At 46.4% G+C, this 12,662-nt stretch overlaps 1 protein-coding gene across 3 annotated transcripts in view; it reads left to right on the forward strand.

The window, feature by feature from the left end:
• Positions 1-12,662, forward strand: part of SGPP2 (sphingosine-1-phosphate phosphatase 2) — a 181,350-nt gene that overhangs the window by 65,254 nt on the left and 103,434 nt on the right. For 2 of the 3 annotated variants that reach the window (XM_078071356.1, XM_078071357.1), the window contains one exon: positions 1,153-1,274. Coding sequence is in view for 1 of the 3 variants with exons in the window: in XM_036098687.2 (XP_035954580.2) it covers positions 6,235-6,537 (303 nt within the window). In the remaining 2 variants the exon portion in view is untranslated. Of the gene's footprint in view, positions 1-1,152; positions 1,275-6,222; positions 6,538-12,662 lie in introns of those variants that run through there. The other variant, XM_036098687.2, reaches the window with a different exon arrangement.

The raw sequence follows: 12,662 nt of genomic DNA on the forward strand, positions 1-12,662 counted from the left end.
ACAAGGCGAGCAGTCGTCATATAACTGCCTTTACTGGGATTCTCCACCGCTCTGAGAACACACCCACCCAGTTCACCTTGGGTTGGACAGGTTTTCCAGACCAGGTTTGGTCCCTTTCTCTACCCACATGGTCGTCCTGTGGGCTTCCAAAGGTACTCCAGGACCAGAATCAGCTCTGTCTGGCACCTTGGCCAACACTGGGCCGGAGCTGCCTGAACATGACATCCAAGTCAAGAATAGCATTGTTTGGAAGCACCCCAAATGTTCATCAGTGGGTGACTGGTAAAATATAGCTTCTCTTCCACTGATACGGAACAATCTCTAATTATATCATAAGTAAGAGAAGCAAGACCAAGAACATTATGTAAAGAATGTGACCATTTGTATTCAAAAAAACAAACAGTAGATTCACATTTGCTTGTCTATGCAATGAAGTAAAATTCCACTTGAGAAAGTCCTTTAAGAAATCTGAATTACTGACATGGTCCTGTGATGACGCTCCCCCCCCCCCACCCCCCGCCGCGCAGCTTCTCCCTGCCCCCACGTACCATTCATCCGATAGATAGCCAGCCTCCTCAGTCATTGTCTGGAAACACAGCTTTTCTCAAGTTCTTCATTTGCTTTCCAATGGCTTTTCATGACCTCAAACATCTACCACAAACTTTATAATCTGCCATTTGGGGCCCCCTGCTTACATAGGGACACAATTTCTCTTTCTCATGTCACTCCCTTACACAGTCCGGGAACTCTCCCCTCCAACCAAACACAAGTGCTCACTGACCCCAGACACAACAGCCATTTCTATTTTACTGAAGGGTTTTGACAAGAATGCGTGTTGACTTTTGTCACATGACTTTTCTGCATGTGTCCAAATGAGCCTGTCCAAGTTTCCCAGGGCTACAGTCACAAAGTACTACAAACTGGGTGGGTTCAAACAATAGAATTCTTTAACTCACAGTTCCGGAGGCTGGAAGCCTGAGATCTGGGTGTTGGCCGGGCTACCTCCTTCCCAAACCCCTTTGGGGAGTCCCTCCTTGCCTCTTGCTGGTTTCTTGTGGTTTGCCAGCCATCTTTGGCATTCCTTACAGCTGCGTAACTCCAATCTCTGCCTTCATCTTCAATGGTGTTCTCCCTGTGTGCCTGTCTTCACAGGGCCATCTTCTTAGAAGCACACTCGTCACGTTGGATCAGGGGCCCACGCTACTCCAGTATGACCTCATCTTAACTAACTACACCTGCTGCGACCCTATTTCCAAATAAGGTCCCATTCTGAGGTACTGGGTGCTAAGACTTCAACATATCTTTTGAGGGGAGGAGACACAATTCAACATATATAACAAATCATATGACTTTTCTCCTTAGCACTATTAATACAATGGATCATATTGGTGGATTTTTTTTGTTATTTAACGAACCTTGTTCATGTTATGACTGGAACCAGTCTCACTTAGCCACAATACATTCTTTTTTAAATGGACTTTGGATTTCAGCTGTTGATATTTGATATTTGATATTTGATTTTTGAACCCTACTCACAAGTGAGAGTCTTCTGTTTTTTTCCTTTTGGTGCTCTTTCAGTTTTGAGATCAATATCATAATGGCTTTAATAACAGGAATTTTGAAAAATTCTTTCTTCCAGAATAAGTAGCTTTGAGATTATCCATTCTTTAAAGGTTGGGTAGAATTTCCCTGTGAAACTATCTAGGCTAAGTTCTTTTTATGGGGGAGAATTTGAGCCCCTTTATCTCGGTCTGTGATAATTGCCGTGTTAGACATTCTTTACTGGGGCCAATTTTAGGTAAGTTGTTTCTTTCTAAAAAATTATCTATTACATCTGCATTTTCAGATCTGTTTGCACAGGGACATGGGAAGTACCCTCTAAAGACTTTTAAAATTTCCTCTGCTTTTGGTGATTATTTTTCCTTAGCATTTCTAATTTTAAGCTTTCATCTTTTTTCCTTTTATTCTTTCTTTGTCATACTAGTGGTTTTTCGATTTTGTTAATTTTTTCCAAAGACTCTTTTTGGATTTATTTATCAGTTTCATTGTTTTTCTCTTTTCCAACTTAATAATTTCTGCTTTCAGTTGTCTTTAAGGTGTCTGTAACTGGCAGATTTGTAAGGTAATTCTGATCCCAGATTTGAGAATTACAGCTGTGGTACATGTAGTTTTTTACTAGAAATTAGTCTTCTGATGCCCTAGGTCTTCCATTACACATGTTCTCATGTCATTGCACATTTTTTGTGTGTGTATGTGCATCTTATTTCTGCAACAGATGGAAGCTCTTTGAGGCCAAGGCTCTGTATCATATCTGTTTGGGACGATAAATATTGATATTGTGGAGATGAAGTTAGAAAGTCAATGTAGGTGTGAGAACCTATAGTAGGCAGCATCCAAAATGGCCCCTGGTAATCCATACATCCTACTATTCATGCTCATGTCTTATACCCTCTCCCGTTGAATGTGGGCTGGACCTACAGATTGGCTTCTAGTAAGTAGACCGTGACAAAAGTATTGGGGTGTGACCTCCAATATCAGATCATAAAAGGTGGCTACTTTGTCTTGCTCTGATTCTGTCTCGGATTCTCTCTGTTTGATGAAGGAAGCTGCTGGGTTGTGAGCTGTCCTATGGAGAGACCCGTATGGCAAGGAAGAGAGGGTGGCCTCTGGCTAATGGCCCACAAAGACTGGAAATCTACCAACCACCACTTACGTGATTGTGGAAGCTAATCTATCTACCCCTTTAGCTGAGCCTTGAGATGACGGAAACTTTGTGAGGAACCCAGAGCCAGAGGACCCAGTTAAGATGCTCCTGGACTCCTGCCCCACAGAAACTTCAAGATAATAAATGCTACCATTTTAAGCCACTATTTGTGGGATAATTTGTTATGCAGCAATAGATAACCAATACAGAATCCCAACCCTGGATATGTCTTGATCTAGGAAATATTGCCAAGTTGAAAACTGAATGGTTTGGTTGAAATGTGGAAGTGACCTGCTCTGTAGAGAGAGAACTCTAAATCAGAATTTAAAATAATGCATTTAATACCAAAGTTTTTCATTTAAAAGGCATTTTGGCATCAATTTCTTTTAAATTTCCTCATTTTGATTCAACAAAGAGATGACAGGTTTCCCTTTGAATTTACTTATTTTTAGTGCTTTCTTTAAAAAAAAAAATTGTATCTGCACATGAGTATTTAGAATGTGTCAAATTAAAGACAGACTGCCTAGATAAAATTGGGCAGATGATGGGTGGAATTATAACATAGATTTATATTTTACAACATTTAAACCAACATTGGTTTGATTTCCATACCTGATTGTCCACCAAAAATCTGTCCTCCCTGCTTTCACAGAAATATAGTTAAAGCTGGACATAGGCTGTCCTGCTAGAGATAATATTTGCAAGCCTGTCTTGGGCCATGTGACTGTGTTCTTACTAATGGAACCTAAGCCGCTGCTCAGGACACTCAGGGATTTCAGATGTGCCCATCACCCAGCTTCAATCATGCAGAAGACGACAGTGACCTTGGGCTTGGTCCCAGGGGGGTGGGGCAGGGGTCACGATGAAAAGAATCTGAGTTACTGTGTACTGTCATGGAGCAGGGCCTCCTACTAAGCCAGACTTCTCACCTTGGAACTCTTATATGAAAGGGAAATAAAAAGCTGTGCTCTTTAAGCCACTAGATTTTGGGGTCTCTTTGTTACAGTAGCTTAACATTTACTCTAATGAATACTTCCATTGCCGTTCCTTTAAAATATGTCACTTAGTAATTATTATATATACACAATTAAGCAAAGTACAAATACCTGGATTTCTGCCCTGGGGGTGAAGGAGGGGAGCCAGCAAAATCTATTTCTCCCAGGCATGACTAGTGTTAAACTGTCCAAACAACTACAGGTTATTTTTCCTGAATCAACTTTATTTATTAAATGCATGACTTCAGGCTACCTTGTAACTTCTCCACTAAATGTTATGCTAGAGCAGTCCTTCAGCCTACCACTTCTCGAGGACACTGATTTTTGTTGGATTGGTTGCGAAGTTTATGTTCAGAACATCAGCCTGTGCCCTAAAAGAGAGGATCAGGGGAAGCATGCGGATCACTGCCAGAAGTCACTGGCTTTTCAGTCTCGCTCAAATTGTTCAGAGCCAAATCCTCCTGAAGATTCCTTCCTAAATTGAATGGCTCTGGCCCAATACAGAATGCTAAGGCTATCTCACCAGGTTGCCTTATAGAGCTTATCTAAAGATTTTTCACAATAGCCTTAACAAGACAAGAAGCACAGATTATTATTTTATCACAGGAAAAAAAAACCGAAGCACACTGTGATATCACAAGTCCCTGGAGGCTGGAGCCATTACTTGGTCCTCCAAGGAGATAAAGTACATTATCTGAATGTGCAATTCTTTGGTCTTATGTTACATGCGCCATGCTTGCTTTGCTTCTTTTTTCTTTTTTTTTTTTAAGATTTTATTTATTTCTTTGACAGAGAGAGACACAGCGAGAGAGGGAACACAAGCAGGGGGAGTGGGAGAGGGAGAAGCAGGCCTCCCTCCGAGCAGGGAGCCCGATGCGGGGCTCGATCCCAGAACCCTGGGATCATGACCTGAGCCGAAGGCAGACGCCCAACGACTGAGCCACCCAGGCGCCCCTTGCTTCTTTTTTCTAATTGAGAGAAAGGAAAATTAAAGCATTAAATCTCAGAGATACACCACTCAAGTGTCTTCATGGGAGAACCTATTTCTTTCACACATAAAAAGAATAGGTCCTGCCTTAGTCCAACTTTAGCTTTTAAAACTAAACGATAGGGTTTTGTCCCAGGGGCTGTAAATGACAGCGACGTTGGGGAGAGGAGCTGTCTGCTTCCAGGACAGGATAGCTCTGTGTGTCACACAGCTGGATTGTGAGAGCAGCCCTGCGCTTCTTTTGTAAACTAAGTATCTCCCAAGTGTCATTGCTTTCTTTGTCACCCTGATCTTGCTCTCCATCAGGATTGGGAAGGAGAGCAGAAACTAAGGCATGAGGGAGACCAAACCATCCTTGAAAGCTATATCCTAAAGACTTCCTGATCCAAAAGGACAGCTGGATAAACAGGAAAGTGGCAGGTGTTTGTTCATAGCCATTTGTGCAACCAAATACTCAGTAGGCTTTGCATGAGCTACCAGTAACACGCACCTCCTGCTGTCAGCTGAAGACAGAAAGACAAGGATTGCACTTCTGCTGCAGGCTCATCAGCTCCGCTGAATTTGACTGTGCATCTCACTCCTTGTCAGGAAGTGCAGAGGCCCTCGTGGGGGGAATCTCAGCGCTCCTAGGAGATTCAGGAGGGAGGGAGGAAAACCAAGGGCACCTGCAGGACGTTCCTTTGCTCCTCGCCCTCTGAGATCTTTAAAGCAGGCAGGGGTGCGGTGAGATGTCAAATCCTCCTCCCCGCCCTTCACCTGGTTCCCTTAGGGTCTAAAGGTCGTGAACGACCTTGTTGCGCCTCTCCAGTGCCCTTTTGTAATCAGAGGCAGAGCAAAAAAAGAAGTAGAAGGGAGGGGCAGCATCATCTTTCCCAATGCAGAAAACTGAGAAAGAGTAGCGTTTCCTCCACACCCGTCTAAAAGTGTTCACCACTTGCCAAATCACAGGAGCAGGCGCAAGGACTCAGAGGATGATTCATGTATACTTTCAACCTCCTCGGTTCTTGAGCAAGGTCGAGAAGGTCGGGCTTCGGGGAGACGTTGCATCACAGTTTGGGAAAAACTTGGGGATCTTCCTTAGAGGGCTCATTCTTCCAGGAAGCAGGCAAAGAAAGACAGGAGTAGACGCCTGGGTGCGGGAAGCTGGAAAGAAATCCGACCTCACCTTGGGCTCAAGAGTGAAAGTGGGGTCACTCCGGGACCAGCCCGCGCATGGCAGGAAGGACTCCCGTTGGTCTACACGTGCTCGGCCGCTCCCCATTAGGTGGCACTTCCGCGCCAGCCCGAAGGGACCGGCGGGGGGGGGGCGCGGTGGCACAAAGAGAGGCGCGGTTTAGACACCTGTGCGCCTCCGCCTAGTTGCAAGCAGGACGGACGCCAGGGACCGCCCGAGCCCTTCCGAGCCCGCGGGGAGGGCAAGGAGGGCGGACGTGCCCCGCGCAAGGTGGAGGCGGTCACCTGGGCGGCCGCGCTCGCGGGTCGGCGCTAGGACCCGAGCGGCGCACCTGTTGGCTGGCGCCCCGGGCCCCGCCCGCCCTCCGCCCCGAATGCCCGGCCCGGCGAGTGCCCGAGCGGCGGGGACAGTGCGAGCCGAGGGCATCGGCGTGGTGGTGTTGGCGCGCGGCCCCGGGAGCACCATGGCCGAGCTGCTGCGGAGCCTGCAGGATTCGCAGCTCGTCGCCCGCTTCCAGCGCCGCTGCGGGCTCTTCCCGGCGCCGGATGAAGGCCCCCGCGAGAACGGCGCGGGCCCGGCGGAGGGTGCGGCGCGGGGGCTAGCGCAGCTCCCTGCGGCCAACGGCAAGGGCGGCCGGGGGCCGGCCAACGGGCTGCGGAGACTCGCGGCCCCGCAGGTAACCGCGGCCAGGTGTTCGCCGGGGTGGGGGAGGGGGCAGCCCGCGCCGCAGCCGGCGGACGTGCGGGTCCCGCGGACTCCGCGACGCGGGGACGGGCGAGCGCCATCCCCGGCGGCGACCCGGCTCCGGGCGCGGGGTATGGAGGGCAGAGGGGGCGGGGAGTCCAGTCACCAGGATGCCACCTCTACCGCTGCCAGGTAGCACCCCCGTCCGTTCCGACATCACATGCACCCGGAGCTTTAGATGCATCTAAAGACTTTCTCCCTTCCTAAGTGAAATTATGTTCCTGAGCTTTCTCCCAAATGTGTAAGAGTTACGTAATTGAAAAGGGGAGGGGAGATGTCCTTGGCGTTTTCGCGAGAGGCTTCTCTGGGGAGAAATTGTGAGGACTCCCGCAGGATTCATGAGTTTCCGCCCCATCCCCCTTCGCCTGATCCGCACTCGAGGGCTGTAGCAGGGCTCGCTGTGCCCTTCACTGTCCTGCATTTCCAGCTCTAAGGACGGAACTTAGGTTTTAATTGCTCCTGGAGAGATCTACAAACTGCACCCCCTACCAGCACCGGGGCAGAAACCCCATCCCCGTCCTGCCCAGTGGGTCTCTTGTAACTGGCACCAGGGACTTCTAACAGATGCAGTCGAGAGAGAAGCTCGCCGCGCTCCCCTCCAGGCTTTCAGAGTGTGGTTACACAACCCACTGCGGCTTTGGGGAGCCGGCCTGTGCTGTCATCGCGGTGCAGGGACTCCGGGCGGGAGGGACAGGCTGCAGACGCTAGCGTGCCAGGGCTGCGGGAGAGCTCTCCGCATGGGCCCTGGCCACCCGCAGGAGCTGCCCTTGCCCTGGGAGAGCTCAAAGTGTGGCACCAGAGGAAGGAAGCAATGTATTGACTATTCCAGCTCCTTTTGTTGAGGGAGGGGGGAATGAAGAGCCGTTTTGGTGACAGGAAGGTGGCATTCATTTACGTGTAGATTTCCAGATCTCCTAACTGAGGAATTAGGAAGAACCTGGCTTCAGTGTGGGATGGCATATTGCCGGCATTGAATTACAAAATTTATTTGAGAGGGTGAGGGTGGGGTGTGTGCTCCATTCTAGAGAAATCCTCTATAATGTTCCTTTTTTTCTTTATTGTTCCTTCTCTGTTCCACATGACATCTAGTAACTTTTAGGTGAGTTTGAGACCCGCCCACCCCCTTTCCCTTTTGCCTTGTCTTAAAAATGGGACAGAGTGAGGAGCTAAGAACCAGTCACATACCTGAAATGTGGCAGAGCATCTTCTGTGCACACATACGTACACACTGTTTAACACACAGGTAGATGCATGGGCTGCTTTCTGATGCCCTCTCCCCACACTCTTCCTCTGTTCCTCCAATTCAGGAAGCTGAAGCAGGGTGCATTTTCCCACTAACGCTTTTCAGACTGTTTTAAACATTACCTGTGGTAATGAAACTCAGTTCTGGAAAAGGATCCTCTTGCCTGTTAAAAGCAAGATAAGCAGATGTTTTGCAGAGAGGTGACTTCCACCTGCTTAAAAAGCCTGTGCGCTCAGCCACATAGTAGGGGTTTCTCTCCTCCCATCCAACACACAACCTTACTCACTATAGACCATGAAATACTAAGAGGAAGCTAAAAATTCACAGTAAGAAGTCATTGTATTGGTGTATGATGGAGGAAAAATAGCCCAGGAGAGCATTTGATACATGAGAGCTTAATGAATGTTTTTAAAGGTGGGTCTGTTTCAGATGACTTGGGAAGATTAATATTTTGCAAATACAGGGAAAATTCAAAAGGAAACTGATTGCATACCTGTCCCAGATAATTAATAGGACTCTAAGGGGACAGTTTTAATTGCTCCTGGAGAGATCTACAAACTGTACCCCCCTACCAGCACCGGGGCAGAAACCCCATCCCTGTCCTGCCCAGTGGGTCTCTTGTAACTGGCACCATGGACCCAACAAGCTATTCTTCCCCGTGGGCTCTGGCCTCTGCCCAGCCCGTGGCCGGCCTGAGCCGCCTGTCCTTTCTCCAAATAACCCCACTCATCCTTCAGTTTCAAAGGTCAGTTCTTCAAGAGACACTTTTGCTCACCTTCAAGTCTCGCTCCCCCTTTTAGAGGTTCTCTTTGTTTCTGGTGATTCTTCATTACAGCATTTATCACATTGCGTAAATAGGCCTTTGGCGGGGGGGGGGGGGGGGGGGCGGTATCTGATTATTGCCAATCTGCTCCAGTGGATGAAAAGCTCTGAGAATGCAAGAAACTTGCCTGGTGTGCTCATTATTTTCTTCACATGGGAGCTCAGTGAATTTTGTGAATAAATGAGTGCAGACTGCAATATAAAATCTGCCCTTTAAAAGCAAGATAAGCAGATTTCTTGCAAAGACTTGTCTTCTTGCTGCTTCAGCAAGCAGAATGGTAGGGGTTTGCCCCTTCTCATCCCAAAGACGACTTCACTCACTATAGATCATGAAAAAGTAAGAGAGAGCTAAAAATTCAAAATAAGAGATTAAAGATTTTTTTTAAATTGAAGAGTAACTATGGAGAATCAAATGTTTTCCACGTAGCCTAGAAATCAGGCAGCACTCGGACACTGATTTAAGACCCTCCAAACAATAGAGAAGTGTGTTCTTCATTTGGGTGGCTTTAGAATGCAACACATCTAATTTTTCTCATCTCCCACATTTGGTGTATTTATTTTAATCCTTAAAACAGGACAAATGCAGAAATGATGAAGGACTTCCTTGACCGATTCTCATGCAACACCAAGCACTGCTAAGTTACAGATTAACTACATCCTTTACAAACCAGGGCTGGGCTGGGGTTGCACAAAACTGTCATTGAATAAATTAGAGTGGACCTCGAGAATGCCCCAGTAGTCATGCCTTTCACAAATAGGTCTGAGTCCTGAAGGTTTAAAGGCTTTGTTGAGGACTTCCCACATATCTGCAGTCAGATCTTCTGAGCTCAAGTCTAAACTGCTTTCTTCTGTGGACCTTCCAGGGAAAAATTCCAGGGTTCCATTTTATCTGTCTCACTGTGAAGGTGTGAGGTGTTGGGGCTGGCTGGGAGCCTGGCAGAGGTTGGGTGGAAGGAGAACAGGTTGCTTTCAGTGCAATGGTAACTGGTTTGCAAGGATAACCATAGGAGGACATTCCTGGCAGTAGCCAAGATCAAGAGGCAGGGATCCTGGGACCGAGGAGGAGGGCAGAGGCCTGGTTAGAATTGTGTTTATTTGTTCTGGGGTAAATCCAGCCTTGGATAGAACGGTATTTTGATTTTTATCATCTTTGCTTACTCAACACAGTTGCATTAAGACAGACTTTATAGGCTCCTGGGTGGCCCAGATGGTTAAGCGTCTGCCTTTGGCTCAGGTCATGGTCCCAGGGTCCTGGGATTGAGCCCTGCATGGGGCTCCCTGCTCAGTGGGAAGCCTGTTTCTCCCTCTCCCACTCCCCCTGCTTGTGTTCCCTCTCTCGCTGTGTATCTCTGTCAAATAAATAAATAAAATCTTAAAAAAAAAAAAAAGACTTTGCAGAGCCTTTCCCTGTCATTACTTTAGACTGGAGTGATCTTTCCAAATTGTACAGTGCTCCATAAATGACCTTTTGATAACTATTTGTTCAGACATAGTTCTACAGTTGGGTTGAGGCAGGGACCAAAGATAGGTTATTTAGAGAAGTCTTTACACCCCTATTTTCAAACATTTGGGGCCCTCCAGGTCTATCAATCTACAAAAACCCACGCTCCCTTTTATTGGCTTGCTCCAGTACAAAGAACCATCTTAGCAATCAGGAGACCTGGATCTGACTCCACCTCCATGTCACCTTGAACTTCTCTCTGGGTCTCATCTGCAGAACGGGCAGAGTGGAATAGAACTGTGGGTTTCCACCTGTTAGAGGAACTTTGAAAACACAAACAAAAAACCAATGTCCAGGGTCCAGGTGAGAAGTGGGTCTGGAGAAACTGGCAAACAGAGGTGGGAAGCTCTGAATCCCCTTCTCCTGGGGCCTACCATGCTTAGTGTTTTCAGGACGAGAATGGTGGTGCTGGAGGCTGTGGTCATGGCCAGGGGGACATTTTGGCTTGGTTGTAACTCCACTGGACAACAGGCCAAACTTCACGTTTTGATTTTCTTTGATGTTCAGGTTTGAAATGGCAAAATAAGCCACTTTGAAAGGGTACCTTTGATCTTTTTTTTCTAGTTACAGATATTGTTCAGATAGGAAAACTTGAAAAAATACAAAGAAAAAGTTAAATCCATGGCCATTATACCACTGCCCAAAGGTAATCACTCAGTAAATGTTCAACCTGATTTTTAGTGGCTATACCCTACTCCACAGCATGGATATACTATAGTTTAGTTGGCCTATTGCTGGGCTTTTAGGTTTTTTCTGGTTTTTGCATTGAAAATAACAACATCTTTGTATAAGTATCTTTCCATATATCTTGATTGCCTTTTTTAATTGAGATATAATTGACACATACCATTCCATTAGTTATTGGTGTACAACATAATGATTCAATATTTGTAAATACTGTATTGTGAAATGATGACAGTAAGTCTAGTTAATATCCATCACGACCCAGTTTTTCTTCTTGTGATGAGAACTTTTTTGTTAGAAGATTTTATTTCTTTATTTTAGAGAGAGAGAGAGAGAGAGTGTGTGTGCACACAACCCAGGGGAGGGACAGAGGGGGAAGGAGAGGGAGGGAGAGAATCTCAAGCAGACTCCGAGCTGAGCTGAGCTGAGCTGAGCTGAGCTGAGCTGAGTGCAGAGCCCTACAAGGAGCTCAATCTCAAGACCCTGAGATCATGACCTGGGCCAAAACCAAGAGTCAGACGCTTAACTGCCCCAGCCACCCAGGCGCGCCATGATGAGAGCTTTTAAGATCTACCTTCTTAACAACTTTCAAATATACGTTATTAACTGTAGTTGCCATGCAGTAATTACATCCCCATGACTTATTTTTTTAAAAGATTTTATTTATTTATTTGACAGAGAGAGAGAGACAGAGCAGGAACACAAGCAGGGGGAGTGGGAGAGGGAGAAGCAGGCTTCCCGCTGAGCAGGACCCTGGGATCATGACCTGAGCCGAAGGCAGAGGCTTAACGACTGAGCCACCCAGGCGCCCCTCCCCATGACTTATTTATTTTGTAACTTTAAGTGTGTATGTTGTCACCACCTTCACCCATTTCACCTACCCCCACCCGCCATGCCTCTGGCAACCACCAATCTGTTCTCTTAATCTATGAGTTCCGGTTTTTTGTTTGTTTGTTTTATATTCCACATATAAATGAGATCAGATGGTATTTGTTTTTCTCTGACTTATTTTACTTAGCATAATGCCCTCAAGTTCCACCCATATTCTCACAAACAGCAAGATTTCCTTCTTTTTAATAGCTGAATATTCCAGTGTGTGTGTGTGTGGCACATTTTCTTTATCCATCCATCCATAGATACTAAAGTTGTTTCCAAATCTTGGCTATTGTAAATAATGCTGAAATGAACATGGGGGTGCAGATATCTTTTCAAGTTAGTGTTTTCTTTTTCTTCAGATAAATACTCAGAAATGGAATTGCTAGATCATATGGTATTTCTATTTTTAATTTTTTAAAAGATTTTATTTTATTTTTAAGACTTATTCATTTATGAGAGAGAGAGAAAGAGAGAGAGCAAGGGGGAGAGGCAGAGGGAGAGGGAGAGAGAGAGAGAAGCCCAAGCAGATGCCCTGGTGAGCATGGAGCCCCACGTGGGGCCTGATCCCACAACCCCAAGGTCATGACCTGAGCCAAAATCAAGAGTCGACACTTAATTGACTGAGCCACCCACGTGCCCCTCGAGATTCTATTTTTAAGTAATCTCTACACCCAACATAGGACTTGAACTCACAACCCCGAGATCAAGGGTTGCATGATCTACTGACTGAGCCAGCCAGGCACCCCTATTTTTAATTTTCTGGGGAACCTCCATGTTGTTTCCATAGTGGCTGCACCAACTTACGTTCCCTCCAGCAGGACACAAGGATTCCCTTTGCCCCACATCCTTGCCAACACTTGTTATTTTTTGTCTTTTTGATAATAACCCTTCTAACAGGTGAAGGTGATATGTCATCATTATTTTGATTTGC

Source organism: Halichoerus grypus, chromosome 4 (assembly GCF_964656455.1).
Source record: "Halichoerus grypus chromosome 4, mHalGry1.hap1.1, whole genome shotgun sequence".
In the NCBI taxonomy this organism is placed as follows: domain Eukaryota; kingdom Metazoa; phylum Chordata; class Mammalia; order Carnivora; family Phocidae; genus Halichoerus; species Halichoerus grypus.